Source organism: Globicephala melas, chromosome 8 (assembly GCF_963455315.2).
Source record: "Globicephala melas chromosome 8, mGloMel1.2, whole genome shotgun sequence".
Lineage (NCBI taxonomy): Eukaryota > Metazoa > Chordata > Mammalia > Artiodactyla > Delphinidae > Globicephala > Globicephala melas.
In genome coordinates, this window is record NC_083321.1 from 69,455,376 (window position 1) to 69,478,456 (window position 23,081).

The 23,081-nt window shown below is 48.8% G+C and overlaps 1 protein-coding gene across 2 annotated transcripts; it reads right to left on the reverse strand.

Moving 5' to 3' along the window:
• Positions 1-1,261: 1,261 nt before the first annotated feature.
• Positions 1,262-15,659, reverse strand: GPR83 (G protein-coupled receptor 83). Of its 2 annotated transcripts, XM_030883675.2 has the most exons (4): positions 15,122-15,659; positions 10,369-10,494; positions 7,898-8,031; positions 1,262-4,404 (listed from the first exon to the last, which is right to left on the reverse strand). In XM_030883675.2, the coding sequence occupies exons 1-4, from the start codon at positions 15,485-15,487 to the stop codon at positions 3,780-3,782; spliced, it is 1,251 nt and encodes a 416-aa protein (XP_030739535.2). In that variant the 5' UTR covers positions 15,488-15,659; the 3' UTR covers positions 1,262-3,779. The 2 variants fall into 2 exon arrangements, with proteins under 2 accessions (XP_030739535.2, XP_060159912.1); XM_060303929.1 differs by lacking the exon at positions 10,369-10,494.
• Positions 15,660-23,081: the final 7,422 nt, after the last annotated feature.

Sequence of the window (23,081 nt, forward strand, 5' to 3'; positions counted from 1 at the left end):
AATTCATAGAACATCAGATTAAAAACAAATTAAGGTTCTTTCCTACAAGGCTTCTCAGAACCTAATCTCAAGATTAGGCTTTGGGATCTTTACCTGAGCCTCAGTTTCCTCATCTGCAGTGTAGAAATAATAACGCTTACCTTGGAGAAATACTGAGGGAGAATGAGCTCACGGACTCAGAGACATTTAGCACAGTGTCTCACGTAGGAGACGTCAGCAAATCCTAGTTCCCCTCTTTTCTCCATCTCCTTTCATTTTCTTTCAAATGTTCCCCAAGGCACAGTAAATTCCCTACTGTGTAATTATTTAACATTGATTTCCTGGGCTCTGGAGGGCATCGGGGTAATTATGTATGCAGTGGAGGTGTTACCGAATCAGGTCTGTCTGCTCACCACTCAAAAGTCAATATGAGGGCTTCCCTGGTGGCGCAGTGGTTGAGAGTCCGCCTGCCGATGCAGGGGACACGGGTTCGTGCCCCGGTCCGGGAAGATCCCACATGCCGCGGAGCGGCTGGGCCCGTGAGCCATGGCCACTGAGCCTGCGCGTCCGGAGCCTGTGCTCCGCAACGGGAGAGGCCACAACAGCGAGAGGCCCGCATACCGCCAAAAAAGAAAAAAAAAAGTCAATATGAGAGAGAGAGAGAGAGGGAGAGAGACAACTGTTGGTAGAAAGGAAAGATGCTTTTAATCAGAATGCCGGCAATCTGGGGAGATGGTACACTCGGTGTCCCCAGAAACCACCTCCAAAGACTCTGCTTGGCCATGAAAGATTTAAAGGAGAACAGGGAAGTAATCTCAGTTAATCATTGAGATAGGGGGTCAGAGTCATGGACATTCCCCGCTGCGTGCGGGCTCATCAGCTCCTCCTGACCTTCCTCTAGATGTTATCTTGTTCACGAGATTACTGAAGGGGAAGCTAGGGAAGAGATCTGGTCATCTGTTAAGTACTTGTTCTTCGTTTCTACTTCTTTGATCTACAAAAAGAACCCACACGTTAGGCAAGGTACTGTGTGATCAAAAGATGTGAAAGGCGTGCTTGGGCCAGAGATGAGCGGAGCATGCGGATGCCTGGTCTAAGAGTCAGTTACAATATAGCTTTGCTAACGTGACAAGAAAAGGGGCTTCCTGTTGAGGGCGGTTTCCTGCAAGGAGCCGCTTACAGAGGCTCCTACCCAGCTTAGCTGGTCGGACAAGGGGAGCCCAGGTCCAGGGGGGCAGAAACCCTGTGAACAGGCACGTGGTACCCACTGCACCCTGCCCATGGGAGCGGCAGCTTCGCCTCCTCCTGAATCACCAAGGAACAGCTGGAGTCCCGGCTTAAATCACTCAGCACAGATTCATTTCACAGATTTCACAAAAGAAGGGCCTCGGCAGCCAGCTCTGTGGAAGAAGGCACTAACCAGAGGTTTTCAACCCGCTCAGTGTTTGGGCTTTTGTGCAGCTGTGAAATGTAGAGGTGAGGGCCGAGGCTCTCCACGCTCTCTTCATCTAATCCTCGTGGATCCCCATTTGAAAGGTCAGCAGCTGTGGCCTCATCACAAATCCGGGAAGCACAGGCCACACACCCACTATGTATTTTATTGAGACGGGAGCAATTTACAGTCAAGTCCTCATGACAGCACAGTGGAAAGATTCCAGTTTTACACACGTCACATTCACAAACACGAATCACTTCTGCTCTGAGGCACACAGGGAACGTGGGGTGGGGGGAGACAGGGAGCTGACAGGAGACCCAGACTTAATGAGCCATCAGTGGGGAGGGTCTTCCACCAGAGAAGAGCCTTCTCTGGGACTTGGCAGAATTTCTAGATGCCCTCAGAGAGGAAGGAACAAAGTGAAGCCTTCCCCGTGATTTCAGAGCAGGACAAATTTTCTGTAACCCTGTCGCCTGTTCTCTTTCTGGTAAGAATTTCCATGGCAGCATTAAGAGACAATACACACAGGCCTGGGAGCCACTTGGTCTGAAAAAAAATCCACCTGGGGATCCCTATGGGCTTAAAAGGCTCTCTGTGTCCCATGAAAGTCACTTTTCTATCCACTGTTCAGAAGATTATTTTTTAAACTTTACGTCTTGAAAATTTTCAAACATCCTCGTAAATAGAGAGAATAGGATAATGAACCCCCATGGTTCCTTCCAGAGAAGCAGATGATATGACCAAGTTCAGGTTCAATTAACAGCTAAGAGATCTAAGTGAACCTTAGACAAACCCCTTCTCCCTGAGCCTCAGTTTCCCTCTTAGCTCCATGACCATGCTTTGCTTTCAGGATCTCTCTGGTGCTAGAAAGAAACCTCAAACCAGTGTGAGAGCGGCAGTTGTTTAGGGCTGGTGAAGGAAGCTCTCTCCTGCCTGATGCGTCTCTCTGCTGGATGACACAGTGAGTCACTCAGGGCCAGATGGAAGGTGATGAAAACACTCATTGTCTCTGGAATGAGATTTCTCTGGCAAGTTGAGTCAGTAAGGACCATCACGATGCCATAGGGTTTGATAAGTGACACGTGAGAGAGTGATGTTGACAGTGAGTCGTCTTATGAGAACTGGCGTGAAGAAGCCTTATTATTCAGATGACATGGAGGAGAAGTGGCCTGACCAGACAGCTTGGGAGGATGAGGTGTCTAAGCACGGGTATTTCCAGCATGTTGGAAAGCCTTCTCCCTCATCTCCTGCAAAAGCAGGGCAGTATTTCACCACCTCTTGTTCTGTGTGCTTGCAGGAGAGGAGGAATTATGCCTCCTGGATGAGTTTTATTCCCGGTTCATCACAATGGCCACCCTCCGAGGAGAGGTCCTTCAGCCGGGCCCTTGCCACCACTGGCTGCGGGATGAAGGCAGTCTGTCCGCTCTGGGACGGTGTTCCCCTTGGGCTCTTCTCACACCTCATCTTCGAAATCTTCTGGTGGACACTATTCCCGGGAGAGGGGTTCAGGAGTTCTCGGCTATGCCCAGTTTCTTGCTTACTTCTAAATGGAGAAGTGTAATTCAGCATGAAATGAAAATCATAGACACACACACACACACACACACACACACACACACACACGAAAAGAAGCTGCAAAGAAAGCCACAGTATTTTGACAGAACTTATCAGAAGTTGGAGGGAGAAGGGGGTGATTTTTATTTTCTTCTTCGTGCTTCTCTGAATGTTCCAAAGTTTCCATAATAGTGTTTCTTTGTTTTAAGGAAACTCAGTAATTCCTCTTTATATTAAGGAACCCAGTCACGGTATTTTCTTGTCACGTGTTGGGCCGCCACAGAACCGGGACTCAGCCAGCTCCAGCGACTTCAGAAAGCGAGGCATACACACCTCCACGCCGGCTCTGGTTCACTGACCTTTCACTGGCTGACGGGCCTCTCTCAAGCACAGCTGTGCATCTGGGTCAGCCACTCCGCACGTCTGACTCCAGGGTCCTTCGTGGGTGCTCAGTGGTGGGAGGGCTGTAAGGCAGCTGCCTGACAGGTGTAGGCAGTTGACCGACTCAGCCCCCATGGGGGCTGAAGCCGTCCTGGGTCCCCTGGCTCAGGGTACCAGCATGTCTCAGACAGGAGTTCACAAACACGTGTCAAGCTGGGTGCTGTCTTTTCATTTTCCCATCTATCGGGTCGAGGAGCCTGGGCAGCGTTGCCTAGGCACTCAAACGTCCTTGGGCTTCTTCAGGAACTGCTTCCAGCATGTGAAGGGGTGTGAGGACAGGCTGTTTTCCAGGCTTTGTCCTCCCTCAGGCCCTTTCCCAGCCTCATCTGGAGACAGAGCCCTGCCCCCCGCCCCTTCCTGCTCTCCTCCTCTAGGTCACTGCCACGACAGGCTCCACGGACAACAGGTCTGTCTTCCCAGACTGCAGCTGGGAGGACGGCAGGAGGCTGTTGGCTAGTGGAGCGCTGCGGCCGCTGCTTTTCTCTGTCCAGGCCACCCTGAAGGAGGGGACTAGGGAGGGTGGCCGCTCCTCCCGAGGCTTGGGCGACCTCTGGCACACGCGCAGTAATGCCTTCAGCGCGACCCTGAAGTTCTCGTTGAGCCAGCAGTAGATGAAGGGGTTGTAACAGGTGCTGCTCATGGCGATCCAGTGGAAGGCAAAGTAGAGGGCATTACTGGTGTGGATGACCTTGCTGGACAGGAGGAGGACGTAGCAGTTGAGGGGGAACCAGCAGAGGGCAAACAGGACCACCACCAGCATCAGCATCTTGATGGTTTTCTTCTTCTTGCGTCGCAGGGCCAGGTACTGCTCCGTGGTCACATCCCCAATGGTGTTGCACAACCACAGCTTCTTGGCCACACGGGCGTAGGCCACGGAGATGAGGAGGAGGGGGAGAATGTAAAGCAGGATGAACGTGGCCAAGTCCAGGTACTTCCAGAAGAGATCAGCTGGCTCAGGGAAGTCTGGCAGGCACAGGGAGCGGACAGTGTCCTCACTGGGGGCAGGGGAGAGAGAGACAGAGAGAGAGGGAGAGGGAGGGGGATAGAGAAGGAGGGTGTGAAATCAGCGTGGAAAAGCCCCATCCCAGGAACCACTGGCCTCTCCCTCCACTGGGCTCCTGGTACATCCGTCTGTTACAGCACATGTGATGAGCAGCCTAATTATCTGATTACATTTTCAGCTCTCCCACTAGGCTGGGCGTTCTACATAGGTAAGAAATACACCTAAATGTCCATCGACAAATGAATGGATAAAGAAGACATGGTACATATATACAATGGAATATTACTTAGCCATAAAAAATGAAATAATGGGCTTCCCTGGTGGCGCAGTGGTTGAGAGTCCGCCTGCTGAAGCAGAGGACACGGGTTCGTGCCCCGGTCCGGGAAGATCCCACATGCCACGGAGCGGCTGGGCCCGTGAGCCATGGCCGCTGAGCCTGCGTGTCCGGAGCCTGTGCTCCGCAACGGGAGAGGCCACAGCAGTGAGAGGCCCACGTACCGCAAAAAAAAAAAAAAAAAAAAAAAAAAAGAAATAATGCCATTTGCAGCACGGATGGACCTAGAGATGATCATACTAAGTGAAGAAAGCCAGACAGAGAAAGACAAATATCATATGATATTGCTTTCCACGTAGAATCTAAAAAAAAATGATACAAACGAACTTATATACAAAATAGAAATAGACCCGCAGACATAGAAAACGAACTTATGGTTACCAAAGGGGAAAGGTCGGGGGGGAGGGATAAGCTGGGAGTTTGGGATTAATATAGACACCCTACAATATATAAAATAGATAATCAACAGGAATCTGAAAAAGAATTTATATATATATACACACACACACACACTCATATATATATATATATATATGTATAACTGAATCACTTCGCTGTACACCTGAAACTAACACAACATTGTAAATCAACTGTACTTCAATTTTTAAAAAAGAGAAATACACCTAGATCACTCTGTGTCCTCTTTACTTTGTATTATTCCTAGCCCAGAATAGACACCCAATAAATATTTGTTCAATGAATGAATGCAACACTGGTGTTCCTAGTCTTAGAATTAACTCATCCTGGGAGCATGATGGATTCAGGAAATCTTGGAATTTCCCATTGTACTACCTACTCCCATTCCAGAGGGGATCCAAGGAATGGGGCAAAGAAATGCATCTTGAGAATGTGAGTGGCAATGCCTGAACTCATACACCTTCAGCCACTCAGACAAAAGGTACTTATTTTCTATGGAATGTACCCAGTCCTCTTGAAATTTTTTAGGGACATCTGTGTATGTTGGAAAACCCAGAGCTGGTGGGTTAAGAATATGAAGATTATCATTTGCTGAATGAGGTGGCAGGGAGCTCCCTCAGCAGCTTCCTTCCACTTTGGGGAAGCGAAAACCCAGGGGCTGTTTTGATTGAAGGCGCAGTTTCAATACACTCACACAAAGGAAGTCACAAGACTATTTCTTACATCCCAGAATGGGGGCACTATGAGCCAGGAGAAGGGCAGTCCTCCCTCCCAGGTCACAGGTGAGCAGGAGAGAGAGACCAGGGTAGCAAACACCTGTTACTTACAAGGTGGTTGGGGCAGAGGTCACTAATTTTTCACAAGTGGTCATTTTAAAAGATGCCCCGATGGGCTTCCCTGGTGGCGCAGTGGTTGAGAATCCGCCTGCCAATGCAGGGGACACGGGTTCGAGCCCTGGTCTGGGAAGATCCCACATGCCGCGGAGCAACTAAGCCCGAGCGCCACAACTACTGAGCCTGCGCTCTAGAGTCCGTGAGTCACAACTACTGAGCCCGCGTGCCACAACTACTGAAGCCTGCGTGCCTAGAGCCCGTGCTCCGCAACAAGAGAAGCCACCTCAATGAGAAGCCCGCGCACCACAACGAAGACCCAACGCAGCCAAATAAATAAATAAATAAAAATAATTAAAAAAAAAAAAAAGATGCCCCGGGAAAAGCAAGGCGGGGACTTGTGGCAGGAATCCTAAGCTCTGGTCTTTATTTAAATGTCCAGACTCTGGGTGCGAGCAGGGTTTTCATACTGTAACATCTCTGAGCAGCAACTCAAAATTGCTACTTTTTTTTCCATCATACCATGTAGCTTGTTGATGTTGTTATAGGTGCAGCTGGCCATCACTAGTGAAAGAAAGAAAACTCTCTTCGCTTTTGTTAGCAGAAAAAAGAAATAGCCTTCCATATATGAAGGCAGTTGGGGAGTCTGAATGCTGGGAAGGGGTGGGTATGTGATTCATTCGATAGCCTAGAATTCGGGGACAGAGACTTTATAAATTAGTTGAAATTGGCCTTCAGAGCTTGTTCTCTGGATCCCGCTATGTCACAGGAGTGTACGTAAACGTATGTCTCAGGTGAGGCAGCACGTGGTAAGACCTGCCGGCAGTGCACCCCCTAGATCCCCTTTACTGGTCTGGAGCACCAGGCCCCCCAGCTCCTTCCCACCTGACAAGACACAGCTGTCAGCCGTGATCTTCTAGGGGCCTAGGACTACCCGATACTTTCCACAGATCCATTACGAGCCAGAAGTGGCCACGTGTCTCCATTTCCCCCAGGAAGGCCTGGAATACAAAAGCCCAGCCCCCTTGGCTCAAAGCAGGCAAACTCTGTGTTAGCAGTCTGCTCCAGAGCTCCCCCTGCAAACCACACCCTCCCTTGGTCTCTCCCCATTTGCTGTCCAGCTTCTCCACTGCCTTACCCATTACCCCGGGAGCACTTTCTTAAAATTCCCAGGCACATGTACCTTCCTTTATCTCAGGATCTGTTTCTATGGAACTTCAGCTGAAACAACAATGAACTGATGAAGATCACTCTAAGCTCATTCATTCATTCAGTAACTACGTACAGAGAGCTCATGATGTGAGACAGTAATATAGACGCTAGGGACACCAAGATGGCAAAATCAGAAATGGCGCCAGCTCCCCCCAACCTCACAGTCTAACAGGGGAGATCACCTTTAACTGACTGGCAGCACGCACGAGTGTTTAAGTTTCAAGACACTGAGTGCTTTCCATTCTGTGAGAGCACAGGACAAAGCATATGATAGAAGGGAGGTAGTGGGGAGGGGGGTAGAGCATCCTGCCTGAGACACTTAGAGATATACATGTTTGTAGGCTGTGGGAGAGAATTTAAACATCACCATTTTAAACAGGGCCTGGGTGATTCTGAATCTCAGTCTGGGTTAGTACCTGTCCTCAGTGGCAGAAGCTGATTGCTATCGCCTTGACCTTACAGACAAAGGGACAGAGACTAAAGAGGAAGCTAAAAGTGTTGCGAGGAAAAGATGAGAAAAAGCAGAAAAAGTGCAGAGGATACGCACGGGCCTGGAAGCAACAGGATGGGAAGGAGACAGAGAACAGCTCAGCGCAGCAGGTACTGGTAACTCTGAGATTCAGAGGGGGCTCAGATTTCCCTCCGTCAAGGTTCTCCGGATCCCCAGGCTGCTCCCCACTAGTTTATCTCACCTGTACTTGAAGGTAAATAATTTCTGGCAGATAGCGTGTGGAAGTGAAAAGAAGGTCGCCATGGTCCAGATGATTGCGATGTAGATGACACCTTTTGTGATTGAGATCCGGGGTTTTAACGGATGCATGATGACCTGGAAGACAAGCAAACTGGGCATCACTGGCTGAAGACAGTTTGAAGCAACTAAGAAATACAGACGATGCAGCTCACTTGTCACAATGAGGCAGGTAGGTCCTACTTAGAGTCAAGCACCCCTTAACTCATTATCGAGCCCCTGAGCTGCACCACCACACTGTCCAGCCCACGGGGGTACAGAGAGGGTGTCATCTGGACTCAGAGACTCCAGGCAGTTCAAATGCCCCTTGCAGGACTTCCCTGGTGGCGCAGTGGTTAAGAATCTACCTGCCAATGCAGGGGATGCGGGTTTGAGCCCTGGTCTTGGAAGATCCCACGTGCCGCGGAGCAACGAAGCCCGTGCGCCACAACTACTGAGCCTGCACTCTAGAGCCTGCGAGCCACAACTACTGAGGCCGCGTGCTGCAACTACTGAAGCCCGCGCAACTAGAGCCCGTGTACCGTAACGAAGAGAAGCCCCCGCTCGCCGCAACTAGAGAAAGCCCGCACGCAGCAAGGAAGACCCAACGCAGCCAAAAATAAATAAATTAATTAATTTTTTAAAAATGCCTCTTGCAGGTCATGCGTGGCAGAAGCCGGGTGCAGTGAGAGGATGGGGGAGCAGTGAAGGGGGAGGTCTGTTCCCATGACACCCACAGCGAGGCTGGCACAGGAGCAGCCGTGGCACCTCAGGATCTCATCTCATCTGCCCATGATTCCAGATCCTTTAAGTTACAAAGGGCTCCGAGGGGTCTGAAGGCGACACAGGTCGGGAGGAGACTCTCACCACTTATCATGGGAAGCTGCATTGCCCTTTATTTGGGGGTTCACCACATTGTCTCTGAAAGCCATTTCTAAAATTGCAGTGGGGCAATTTCAGCTTTCCCAAGCCCCAAATTAAACCATTGTTAGAGGCTTTGGGCTGAAAAGCATCTTGGAATTGATTGCTACTGTATGCCAATCAATTCTCCTACAAGGTTTAAATAAAGACTTGGGAATTTAACAGCATCCTGATTTTAAGATTAGAATCATTATTCCTCTTTTTTTAAATTGAAGTATAGTTGACGTATAATGTATAAATTTCAGGTGTACAATATAGTGATTCACAATTTTAAAGGTTATACTCCATTTATAGTTATAAAATATTGGCTATATTCCCCATGTTGGACAACATATCCTTGTAGCTTATTTTATAATAAGCTATAGTTTGTACCTCTTAATCTCCTACCCCTATATTGCCCCTCCCCCATTCCCTCCCCACTAGTAACCACTGGTTTGTTCCCTGTATCTGCGGGTCTCCTTCTTTTTTGTGATATTCACTAGTCTGCTGTATTTTTTTAGATTCCACATATAAGTGGTAGCACACAGTATTTGTCTTTCTCCGGCTGATTTATTTCACTTAGTATAATGCCTTCCAAATCCATCCATGGCAAAATTTCATTCTTTTTTATGGCTGAGTAGTATTCCATTATACATATATACCACATCTTCTTTATCTATTCATCTGTTGATGAACACTTTTAGCTTGCAAGATTAGAGTCATTATTTCTTGAAAAAGCCGTTTGGGGATAGGTGAGTCGGGTCAGAAAGAGAGGCCATAAAGAGCTACCATTGTCTCAGGATGCCATCCCAGGACACAGTGGACATTCTGCTGTGTCCTCCCAAAGTCTTCTCCCAATTTTTTAAGGTTTTATGGGAGGAATGGACTAGGCTTTAGAAGCTGCCCAGCACATCTCCATTCTGGACTTTGCCATCCTTGCCCCTCACACGCCATCGTGGTTCAGGTTGATAAAGGGAGTATAAGCCTCAGTCAGAGGCCATGGGCGCCCTCAGGTCCTTTCCAGCTCCCCTCACCATATCGACCCATGTGAATCCGATGGAGCAGGACAGTGAGCTGGGACTCCCTACCCCACCCGACACCTGCGCCTGCCACCTGCCCATCCCCCTTCAGCTTGTTTACCTCTTCAACAACCTGGGTCCAGAAATATCCATCTCATATCCCGGCCAGGAGCCTTGCCTCGGACCTGCATTTGCCACTCTCTTTTCATCTGTGATTTTCCAGATCTGCTTTTCAATCCCCCCAAAACAAACTCGTTCATTTCTGACACACAAAATGCCAGCAGCGAGTCTTCACTGGAGCAACAAACGTGGAATAATGTTTTGCAGCCCGTAGCACAAAGGGAGCTATATGCCTATTTTAGCCCCACTTTAGGGGCTATATACCTAATTTAATGCTCATAGCGGTCAATAAGAAGACAAATACGCTCACTGAAACGTGGGCTAAAACACTGCCTTCAGCCCCCTGGAGAGCAAAGCCGGAGGGAAGGACAGGGCATCGGGGGGTGGGTGCCCTCACCTGGTGGCGGTCCACGGCGATGGCTGTCAGCGTCAGGGCTGAGACGTGCAGGGAACAGTACTGGGCGAAGCGGCTGACATGGCACATGCCTTTCCCGAACACCCACGTGCTGTTCACAAAGCGGACCTGGAGACGAGCCCAGAAAAGTCAGGAGACAGACAGGCCTTGCCACTGACCCTCGCTCCCTGTGGTCTCTGAGGAGCATCCCACAGGAGCCTTCTCCCCCTCCTCCTTCTTCCTCTGTGCTGCTGGACTGTGGGTCACGCGTGCTTATCTCCAGCATGACTCATTCTCTATCATTCAGTTCCTGCTGTTATGGCTGGGCCCTGTTCAGTGCCAGGACAGCGTGGGAAGGACATGGGCTCTGGAGTTAGATTTCCCACCTCTAATCTTTTCTGGCTGTGTGACCTTTGGCAAGGTAGGTAACCTCTCTGAACCTCAGTTTACTCATTTACAAAAAAAAAAAAAGGCTTAAAAATCTCTACCTTGTATCTTATTGTAGGAATCAACTTAAAAAAAAAATGGCTACAGGGACTTCCCTGGTGGCGCAGTGGTCAAGAATCCGCCTGCCAATGCAGGGGACACGGGTTCGAGCCCTGGTCCAGGAAGATCCCACATGCCGCGGAGCAACTAAGCCTGTGCGCCACAACTACTGAGCCTGCACTCTAGAGCCGGTGCTGTGCAACAAAGAGAAGCCACTGCATTGAGAAGCCTGCGCACAGCAACAAAGAGTAGCCCTGGCTCACCGCCAACTAGAGAAAGCCTGCATGCAGCAACGAAGACTCAACGCAGCCAAAAGACAAAAAAACAAAACAAAACAAAAACTACTTAATAAAAAATAAGTAAATTTAAAAATGAAATAACTTTAAAAAGGCTACAAAGTGTGTAACACGTCTGGCAGATTGCTAGAAAGATATGATTAGAAATAGCATTTTTATGGTAATAGTAAAATTCATTTTAGGCTCATATGAGTTCAGACTCATGGAGGAGACACATCTGAAGAGTCACAACACAGCACGTGGGCTGTGCTCTGGAACCCTAGCTAAGCAGGCCTGCAACACGTCATCTGGAAAGGAGTCCCAGGGGCCTGCAGAGCTGGGAGCAGGGACCAGGGTCTGGGCAGGGAGAGAAGAAAAGCTCCCAGGGCATGTGGGGTCCAGGGAGCAGACTTAGGCCTCGCCCCACATCCTCCATGGCTATTTGCTCACTCACTCAGCTCCTGAGCTCCCGTGAGTAATGCCCCACGCCCAAGAGAGATCAGGTCTTGATTCTGATCAAGAAGCTTCCAATGTGGGCAGAGGAGGATTCGGGTATCTCAGATGCAAGACAGAAAGTAGTCAGTGCCCTACAGAAGGCCCAGACAAAGGGCCACCAGGTGGGGTGGGAGTGCGCTGAGGCAGAGAGAACGAGAGAAGACACCGAAAGAAATAGAGCAGGTCAGCTCGAGAGGAAGAATATTGCGTAGTGATTTACAGCAGAGTATTTGCTAGTGATAGCTGCCACCTTGGGCAAGGCACTTAGGCCCAATGAGCCTCATTTTCCTCATCTGTAAAATGGGGCTAACCCTTGTTCACATGATTGTTATGACACTCAAACACATGTAAGGCAGATAACACAGGTAAAGCAGGTACGACAGTGCCTAGTACATAGCAAGTACTTAACACTATTAACTGCATTATTATAACATACTAGACATTTGAGATGAACGTTAAAGAACAGATAGGATTTGCCCATGGGGAGATAAGAACAAAGGGCTTGGCACTAGGTCAGAAATCCCAGGACCTGTTTGGGGAACAAGGGTTGGAACTGTTTGGCTGGAATGTGTGGATGAGAGTCACGAGGGACAAGTCTGGTCTGATCATGACCCTGGGACAGCAGACCGTGGACACTACTCTCTCTGGAATAGGCAGGGCGGAGTGGCCCAGAAACATGACAGAACAGGAAATCCTTAGCTACTCCTACTTCTCGCCTCCCACAATCAATGAATCACCAAAGCCGACCAGTGCTACCTCGAAGGGTTTCCAAATCCATCCCCCCTCTTCTTCAGTCCCAAGGCCGTGGCCCGAGTGGAATCCCCCATCATCTCTCACCTGGACCATGATAGCCTCCAGACGGCTTTCCTTGTCCTCTAGTCTGTCCCCCTGTAATTCAGCCTTCACGCTGCTGACAGCATTTTCTTAATCAAAAATCAGACGCCTGCTTAGAATCATCATGGCCTTCAAGAGACAGCCAGATGCCTTACGAGCGCCCAGGCCCGCTCGCAGCCCTGCCCCAGCCTTCCCTTCCGGCCACCTCTGCTTCCCCCTGCCCTGCTGCCTCCTCCGCTGGCCTTCTTGCCTCCGCTGCTCCAGCTACAGTGAATCGCTCAGCGTTCCCTCAACACACCGTGAACCTGGACACCCTTGCCTTTGTTCGCCCGGGTCCCTCTGTCTGCAATGAACGTTCATCTAGGCCTGGGAAATGTCTACTTATCCTGGCCTCTTCGAAATGCCACGTGCCCTGAAAAGTCTCCTTTGACCCTGTCGTGGGACTCTGGCAGGTCAAAGTAAATGATCACCTTCTCCAGGCTCCACCACATTCTGTGTACGGCTCTGCCGTGGGAGTTGTGAATAACTGTTTGCTTTTCTCTCGATGACCAGACCTGGACTTCATGCCGACGTAGAGTGTAAAGTGGACAGAAAGGGAGACCAGGGAGGAAGGATATCGTCACCAACCAGCCCAAGGGCAGGACATCTTACCCCTTCAAGGAGCCTGGCTGAGGGCTTAGAAGACCCGCCCCTGGTTGCAAGAGCCTTGGAAGCTCTGACAGGAATTTGGATTGGGGTGGTTGCACGGGTCAGGTTGAAGGCCAAGCTGCTTTGGATCAACCGGGAGCGGGGGCTGGGTTCTCAGGACGCTGACATCCCCTCTCTTGCAGGACATCCTCCAGGTAGGGGCTGTCAGCTCTCAGCCGCAGCCTGGGCTCCCTCCCCACCTGCCCTGTGTCTGCCGCAGATCCAGCCATGCATCCTGTTCTGGGCAGCAGCATAGGGCCATACCCTGGGGCTTCCCAGTTCCCATCCCGGGTGGCCCAGTCCAACCCCAGCACTGCAGATTGTCAAGTCAGAAGCCAAGGGGGATCCAGGAGGAGCCAGAGATGCATTGTCCTGTGCTTTAAGGCAGCAGGGGGAGAGCGTGTGTGTATGTGGGGGGGGGCGGGGGTATCTGGAAGTCCCTTCGTCCTTGGCTAGTCAGAACATCCTGAGTGACCAGGAATCTGTTAAATGTAGGCAGGAAGGAGAGCAGGAGAAGTCCATGGTTTGGATTAGTGGTCCGAGGGTGCCCTGCCTGCTAGGTCCCAGGTGAGTGGCTTAGTGGACAGACCTCTGGCTGCACTTGAGACAGGGGAAGTAATTCTCATCCTGGTTCTGCCAATTACTAGCCAAATGACCTTGGACAAGGCAATGAACCTCTCTGTGCCCTAGTTTCCTTATCTGCAAAATGTGAGTGAAGTTCTCATAGTGAGGACGAGAGAAAATGTAGTTTTTAAACATAAGGGTTGGAAGGACATTCACAGGTGGATAGGCTTGTGGGAGTTCACCCTCTTCTTTTTGCTTGTCTGTTATTTCTGGTCAAGTGTGTGGTGTGTGTGTGTAAGAAAGAGAAAGAGAGAGAGAGAAAGAGATATGAACAGATATGGTTTGGTAATAACGCAAGTATCAAAAAGACTATTCCGGAAATTGGAAAAATGTAACTCATGCTGCAGAAATACAAGGTGTAACTGTCACGATGATTACTTGGTCATAGCCCTCCCAGTCTCAAGCATCCATGAGTATCACAGTCCCAAGTCACGGAGGGAGAGAAGTGACACCCCTAAGGCCCAGCAGTCAGGGCTCGGTGGAGGTCATGGGAGCGAGAAGCGGGGCTCACCCACCACCCCTGTGCGAATGCCCCCAGCTCTGGGGCCCAAGCCCACCTAACCCTCATCTCTTCCACAACACAGTCTTCACACACAGACTTTGCCGTCAAACCACAGAAAGCAAATGCAATTTAAATAAGTGCTTTAGGAAAATTCACTCATGGTTCCATTAACAACTAGCAACGGTTTGATATTTCAGCTTGGTGCAAAGCAGCGTCCCATGCTGGGGCATTTAATGGGCTGTACTCCGGCTGGGAGGCGGGGTGGTGGGGGGTAATTGACCTAACAATCTATGCTGGAATTTCAAGGGGCTTCGATTTACTGCACCATCGTCAAGCAGATTCATGCTCAGTGACACTGAACAGGAAATGGTCATTTGTTCACAGCTGGCTGCAGACACTCGATTCATTGACCCCAATGCCATGAGCTGCAGAAGCGCTGGCTTAGAAGATGATGAGAGACAGAGACAGAGAAAGACAGAGTCGCAGAGAGGAAAAAAAAGATGAAGACACCGAGAGAGAGAAGAGAGACAGACCCCCGAGAGACAGACAGGCAGAAAGACAAACAAAGAATGACAGAGACAGACACACTAAGAGACAGACCAACAGAGGAGAGTGTTGAGAGATGAGAAATGAGAGATGAGAGGGCAAGAGAGAGGAGACTAAGAAAGATGAAGACAGGAAGACAGGCAGAAGAGGGAGACCGGCAGGGAAATGAGGAGAGAAATCGGGTGGAGAGAGGGAGAGGGACGCAGAGAGAGACAGAAACGGAAATAAGAGAGACATCGAGACAGCAAGAGAGAGGAGGACAGAGAGAGGAGAGAGCGGAGCGCCAGCCCAGCCCTCGCGGTCTCACCAAAGTGAAGGGGGTGTTGAGGAGCGTGATCATTATGTCGGCGACGGCCAGGTTGACGATGAAGAGGCTGGTGGCCGAGTGCATCCGCTGGTTCTTGAAGATGACATGACAGACCAGGACGTTGCCAAAGAGAGAGAAGATGATGATGAAGGAGTAAGCCGTGATGAGCAGGGCTTTCACCGTGGGGTTCTGGGACTCGGCTCCGTAGCGCCTCCGGCCCACGAAGTTCTGCCAGTCGGAGAAGGTATAGTTGTTCCAGGAGAAGAAGTGCGAGGCGTTGGGCCCCACCAGGGCCGCCTCCGGGCTCTGCTCGTCCGCGGCTCGCGCCACTGCGAGGAGGAAGAGCAGCACGCACCAAGGGATCATCTTTGCAGAAGCCTCCGCGCCCGGGACGGGACGGGGCGGGCGGGACGTCCCGCCAGGCCGCGCACGTGCGCTCGGGCGCGGGGAAAGGAGCGCGCGGGGCTGTGTGCGCAGGGACTCCCGGCCTCGCAGCGCCCGGCCGGCGCCCACTCCCCGCCGGCCTCTCGCCCGCGATCGGCGCGATCGGCGCGCTCCGGGCCGCCGGCCGCACTTTTGTGTCTCCGCTGCGCCACCCGGCTGCGGGCGTGCGAGTGCCTCTGCCTATCGGGCGGCGCGGCGTCTCTCCGGGCGACCGTGACGCGCTCCGGCTCGGCGGGCTTCCCCACCCCCGGCCCCAGCCCGCTCTCGCTCTAGAAATAAAACTCCAGCCAGGCGTCAAGGCTGTTTCCCTAAAAACACTCATCCGCCTGCTTTCTGCTTAAGCCTCGCCATCGGAAAGGGAGCCGGCGGAAGGCGCCCCGGGGCGGTTGGGGTTTCGGGGGGCGCGCGGCAGGGACTGGGGCCGCCCCGCTCCAGGCAACCCCTTGTTCCGCGCGGGGAGACTCTGGTCCAGTCTGAGCGTCAGGCTTGGCAGGTTTCAGGTTGAGGTGGGTCACTGGGGCCTGGCAGTTCTGGCACAAGGTGAACAAGGCAATCGATGTAGGCTTTCTCCAAGCGCCTTCAGTGATCAGACTTCAGATGTCCTGGGAGGCTGGCCAGGTTTTGTTTCCTTCCCTTCACTAAGACTCAATATGTGTGTGTGTTGCGGGGGGTGGGGTGGGGGCTTAGTGTTTCAAGGAAACACTTCAAAGCAGTTCTCCTGACGTGATCCAGGAATCAAAGGAGATCAGTAGCTCTGTGCCCACTTCCTGGGTACCTGAGTTTTCTGCCCTGGGAGTTTTTCAAGCTGTATCTGTAAGGGATGATACCCATGTTGTTTTCTGTTCCCCACCTGCTCCTCCAGGAAATCTTGATATCTTGCTGACCTGTTCTTTCACTCCCCACTGTGATGTCTCTCCCAGTCACCCCTGGCCTGCCATCCGTCTCACCAGATCCCATGGAATCAGAGTCAAATTCCAGTGTTATCACATCCTCGCTGTGAAATCCTGAGCAAGTTATTTAACTTTTCTGGCCCTGGTGGAAAGTTTTCCTTTTTCCTGTAAGTGAGGTTTTCAGAGACCTGGGGAGGGATCTCCCACCACTTTACTCTCAGGTGCTATATACAGTAACTGGTCGACTGCTTATAACTGCCCCCTCACCCGTCCTATTGGCAAACCCCATGTAGACTCTTTCTTGTCATCACACCCTGCTGAGCAGTGCCCTTAGGCTGGGACTCCATCAAATGACTCAAGCCCAGGTACCTTCTGAGGTACTTGGTTCAGGAGAAATCCTGCACCTTTGTCCCACCTAAACCCTGGAGAACAGACCCCTCCCACCAAAGTCCTCTTTTCTCACTGGGCCTTGAGGGGAAGCCTAGCCACCTTTCACTTTGGAAATTTTCCAGGAAAGTTAGACATCAGCTTCTATACCCCGTTGAGCTCCAGGGACACAGGTCAATAAGCAATTAGAAAATGGTTTGATAAGTGTCACCATACTAAAGTACCAGGTGCACTTATCTAGGTGAGAGGGAATCAGGGAAGTCTTCCCAGAGAAAGTGACACTTCAGCTCAGTCCTAAGGGACCAGCAAGAGATATTAGGTCCCAGAGGAGGAGGCAGAGGGAAGAAGATGGCGAATTCCATAAGGAGGGAATCATGGCACATGCAAAGTTACCGAGATGAATGTGAGTACAGCTCATTCGACAACTACAGGAGTGGAAAGAGCTAGAGCGTGTTACGCAAAGAGCTGTCAACTGAAGAAAAACGTACACCCTAGAAGTTGCCAGTTATGTTTTATTCAGGGACCACACTGAAGATTGTAGCCCAGGAGATAGCCTCTCAGATCGCTCTGAGGAACTGTTCCAGAGAGGTAAGGGAGGATCCACAATATAGAGAAGTTTTTGTTAAAATAAAAACAAACAAACACCAAAAGATGACTGCTAATAAAAAAAACCACACATCTCAAGTTAATGAATTTAGTGTTTTTCTATGTATGGGAAGATGCAAGAGTCTGGGCTCATTGAAATCATTCCTTTGACATACATCTTAACTATCTAGGGCCAGTGTCCTGTTTTTCTCCATCCTGAATTCTCCTCAGGGTGCACTGCAGTGGCAGATGGCTTGATGGCGGGCAACAGTCTTTGTTTGTGGAAATGGCAGGCAACACATGTTTTTTTGTTCAAAGAGTTGAGTGGAGAGAGAGGGCTGGGGAGGTAGACAGGGACCCAAACAAGAAGTGTCTCATCCGTTTTGAAATCCTCATCAAGATTTGAATGATTTCCAGAGAGCAACAGGAATTCACAGAAGGGCTATAAGTAGAGACTGAGAAGATCAGCTCTGCATTTTAGAAAGAACAGTCTAGCAACGGGAGAATAGAGGTTCTGGGGCTTGAGGCAGGAGGTTTGAAGGCTGTTCAAGTGATCCAGGAACAGAGGGGAGACTTGGATCCAGGTGTCGACAACGGGAGGAGCAGGGTGACAGAGATTGGAGGGAGGAAGCAGGGATGATTGCCAAGTTCTCGGTGTGTTCGAAGTCAAACACTAAAAAACACCCAAGATCCTCCTTGGACCTCAGCCCCTCCCAGAGCTTTTAGCCTACCTTTCTCCATTATCAGAAGTTCAAAGACGTCCACTCTTGTCTCCAGTTCATCACCTTACATTCCTTTGTTAAACAGCTGTGTCTGGGAGGAGAAGGTGATGAGCAGATGTCCTTCGATTCTACTGCTGGACCTGGTGGGTCTCACAGAATCATGTGGTTGGAAGAGAGGATTATGTGACTGATCCTAGGAGAAGGGACAAGGGTGCCAGGCGCATGAAATAATAGATATTTAGCTACAGGAAAGAAACCAGGATACTGCCCGTGAACATGTAACTCAAGACACTGGGTGGACAGGATGCTCCATCAGGGTGACTTGGCAGCATCTCAGGGAAGCAAGTCTGGAATGTGATGGTGATTTAGAAAACGGAACCCTTGTTAGTTGAACTAATCCCAGTGTTGAGAAAGAATGTATGGGCAGAAGAGGGCTACTCAGCATCAAGCGCAGAGAAAGAAACCCAGGGTAAGCAGCGTCCTTCCAAGCTCTGTCGTCTAAGTACCCTGCTTGGGGCTCTGGACATCACACTAATCCGGAGCACCTCATGCCTTCACGTTGATTTCCTGCTCACCATGCCCACCTTGTAGGTGTGAGGGCATTTGTGCCAGGGGCTTGAAACTTTCTCTCTGAAAGACAAGGTGACATATTTTAGTTCTCACCTTTCCACAGAAGTAAATCCTGAGCCAAAGTTTCCAGTGCAAGGGATTATTGGGGAAGTGAAAGCAAACATGAGTGGGGAAAGAGGAAAAGTGAGACAAGGAAGGGAAGGTGGCTGACAAAGAACGTACTGTCAGACCAGCTACCACGGTGGGCCACTGAGCTTAATCCTGCTGGGAAAGCCAGTATAAAGCATACACGTCAGCTGTCCAAGCCAGGTGAGGGAGCTGGGCTATCTACATACCACCTCCTGTCAATCACTGGTTGAACGCTGCTCCCAGGGATGTGGCAATTCTCCTTCACTTCCTGCTTGCCAAGTAGGTAGCTGAAGGGGGCTCCAGAGGCCAGAGAAGGCCCTCAGATTGGAGGTGGAAGTTGGACTGGTATGCCCTGAAGGGGTCAGGGGTACTCACAGTATACAAAGGTAAGTATAAATTCTAGAATCTTCTTCTTCTTCTCCAGGCATTTGGCTCTCTGCTCAGCCAGGCCTGGGCCTCCTGAGTTTCCAGCCAAGCACCACCATCCGCGACTTACCCTGAACTCCTGGAACAGCCTAGTGCTTCATGAAAGAACATCTCTCACCCCTCACCCCCTCACATTAAGACTAATTTATTAAGAGAAGTCCTCCCTCAGAGGCTTCCTCAGTTCTGTAGCATTACTACTGCAGTAACTAAAGAGATTTGGGAAGACACAGAGCTTCCAGAACGAAGCAGCTCCTTCTTTTGTGCCTTCTGAACAGAACCAAAGACACTGTGTATAGTCAGTATGTGCTGTTGGGGAGAAAAAATTTTCTTCTACCCATTTAGGTTCTTTTGGCTGGCCTAGTAACTAAATTAACAAAAGGCAGATTAACAAAAGAAAAACAAATTTAATTACATACGTATGGGATCCCAACAGACAGTGAGAGACTCCCTGAAAGTCAGGCAGTTGAGGCTGAGATGCCGTATTCTGAACTAAGAAGAAGGCAGTAGGGGTCTGTGGCTTCAAAGGGAAGGAAGACAATTCACAGGAAAATGGGAAGAGCCAATGTCTGGTAAACAAATGTTTGCCACGCCGTGCAGAGAGAGTGGAACAGAGAGGATTTTGAACAGATAGGTCCTGCTGGATTCCCCCAGGTTTCCACGTGTAGCCCACACTCTCTGTAGTTATCTCTGGTGATAATTCTCTTCCTGGACCAGACCCTCCATCTAAATTCTTTTAGGCAGTTAAGGGGGAGGTAAAACAACAGTAACAGCAACAGCTCTTCCTGAATCTTTGGGGCCTGAATTGACTTCAGCTCAAACTAGTCCATAAGCCAAAGTGGCATATCTCAGGGATGCTCATTCTGAACCCCTTCAGTGCCAATAGTAATTATATTTCTGTCCCTAATAATAGTCATACATGTTAAAGAAACCAGAGAGCAGAGTTTAGTGTTTAACTCTTTCAAATGGACTTGAAACAAAAAATTAAAAAAGCAGATCATTTCACGAGTATTTTTAATAAAAACTAGACAAAGAATTATAGAATAACAGTATCACACAGAGGTCTTAGAAAGGTGTTTCTGAGAGTCTCACCACACCAAGATTCCTGGCACCACAAGCAATTGCTCACTGAACACCAATATTGTTTCCTGAAAAGCCCTACTTGATTTAAAAAGTCGCCACTCCCACAGTCCTTCTCTGGTGACAATCACAGTGGCAGAGGGAAAAAAGGGCCCGTAGCACCATGGCCAGTACATGACAGTCACACGGAGATTGTTTTAATGGCAAAAAGTTGGATGTCATCTTTCTTGAGCTACAAATGAACTAAGTAGGGCTAAAATATAAGCTATGGCTGAAGATAGTGTCAAATGGAATACAGACATAAAGCATGTGGGCAGGTCATTAGTTTCCAGGAAATGGTTGGCTGGAATTCCTTTCCAAGTTCCAGGACACTGGAGCCATGGGGTAAAATGGTATATTTAGGATAAGTACAAGGAAGTACACACAAGCAACTTACAGGTTGTGGTCCAATTTATTTGTAAGTTGCTTGAACTCACTCTGCACTTTTACATAGGAATCTTTATAAATGGTGGCATGGGTATTGGACCAACTCATAACAGCCCATTTAACCCATGATGTAGATAAATAGTAGCATTTGTTGTAACCCCCACAGGACTGCTCGTTAGTGTTGGTGATCTAGGGTGCCATCCTTCACTATCTCCTCCTCTTGAATTAAATGTTCCCCTGGGTGATCTCAGCTGTCTCTACTGGTTGAACCATCATCACTCACCAATCACTCCAAATTGTACCCCTACTTACTACCTCTTTGAATGCTCCAGATCAACGTTATATATTCAACTGTCGGTTGGACATTTCCACCTGGAATACTTAAAATTCAACCAGCTACAAACTAAACTCACCATATCCCATTCTTCCCTCATTTTCTTATATTAGCCCCTTTTCTTGTTCACCTGTTTGCTAGGGTTAGAATCGTGGGGTCTTGTCACAGCCCAGCAATTTTATGGTTCTATCTATTTGAAGATGCTGTTATTTCTCTGTCTAGACTCATCCTCTCTCCCACCCCCCAGGCCAGAAAGGCTCCTCTTCCTTCTTCAAGACCCAGCTCAATTGCTGTCTCTCCTGTGAATATTCTCAGACACCCTTGGTGGCCACAATCCCAGAACAAGCAGAGTCAGTGCCCCCAAATCTCTCATTTAAGGGGAGGGGGAAGGGTAAGCTGGGACGAAGTGAGAGAGTGGCATGGACATATATACACTACCAAATGCAAAATAGATAGCTGGTGGGAAGCAGCAGCATAGCACAGGGAGATCAGCTCAGTGCTTTGTGACCACCTAGAGGGGTGGGATAGGGAGGGTGGGAGGGAGACACAAGAGGGAGGAGATATGGGGATATATGTATGTGTATAGCTGATTCACTTTGTTATAGAGCAGAAACTAACACACCATTGTAAAGCAATTATACTCCAATAAAGATGTTTAAAAAATTGTTTTAATGATTTCAGTGACAAAAAAAAAATAAACTAGCAAAAATCTGATTGAAAAAATAAATAAATAAAACTGCTCCCATACCATGTGAGCTGTTCTCTGAGGTTACCTTTCCCTTGTGGTAGTCAGTTTGCAATTTATCTGTCTTTCCAAATAAACTGTCAGCTCTTCCAGGCTAAGATTGATCTTGTTCTTATCTTCTTACCTCCTAGAGCCTAGCCCAGTACCCAGACAGGAGAAATGGCCAGGACTGTGACAGAGGCTTTGAACATGGAATTAGACAACCCAGGATGCAAATCTTAATTTTTCTGAATACTCATTTTTCTATCTAGTAGGGTCCAGGGACATATCTACATTTTAATCATTTAAAATTATACAAACTGCCTCCTCTAAACTCAACGTAAAATCTGCCTTCTGAGAAAATAACTGTATTTTCTGGTTCCATTGCTGGTTAACCACTTAAAATGATTTCTTCAGTCAATCTCTGAGGAGGCAAAGAGAAGAAAATATAGTTCTATGGGTACAGCCATGGAACTAATGTTACAAGGAGATTTTCTGTAATCCTACGGGTTGAGTCATGTTTCTTAGCACCAGCTCTAATTCTATGCTCTTAATTGCTCTTGAGCGATTTTTTCCTCCTCTTTAGTTTCTGCTGTGTGCTTTGTTTCAAATCAGATCCTCAGAAAGTGAAAGAGGATAATTAAGCATGATATTTAAGCCATTTGATTAATATTGCATTTTATAGAGGGAGGAATGATGATTAGTGGTTTTTTTTTATAGCAATACCAAATAAAAATTTTGTTAATGCTATTTCTAGAAAGCATCACCAGATCTGCAGCTCATTTTCGCAGGATATAAGCAATAGCTTTCGCTGATCTTACACTCTTTTGAAAAATGCTTCCGTAAGAGTTTTTTTTTTTTTTTTTTGAATTACAAATTGAAGCCATTGGTTTTGAGTGCCAGAATAAAAAACGCCACATTTTCTCATATTAATTTTACCCTGACTTCTATTTTATAAAGTTCATGCTATAATAAAGACAAATTACAGTCAAAAATTCAGCTTGCAGGCAAGGGAACCAAGGAAGGTTGTGGTGTTTGAAATATGATGATCATACTTCTCTGAGGAAAAAAATACTATTTGCAGTGGAGTAAACATGTAAGATTGGAATGTAAAGGTCAGATCCTGGCGAACCAGTCAGACAATTTAAAAAAGTCACATTAGGAATATCATAAAAGCCTGAAATTAAGGGCAGAGTAATAATATCTAATCTAAATTGTGTGATGAAAAAGACCATACCATTTATAC

Coding starts and splice junctions, on each gene's coding strand:
- GPR83 (XM_030883675.2), bottom strand. CDS start 15,487: ATGATCCCTTGGTGCGTGCTGCTCTTCCTCCTCGCAGTGGCGCGAGCC. Junction 8,032..10,368: donor TCGCCGTGGACCGCCACCAG/GTGAGGGCACCC, acceptor CTTGTCTTCCAG/GTCATCATGCATCCGTTAAA. Junction 4,405..7,897: donor TTATTTACCTTCAAGTACAG/GTGAGATAAACT, acceptor CCCTGCCCCCAG/TGAGGACACTGTCCGCTCCC.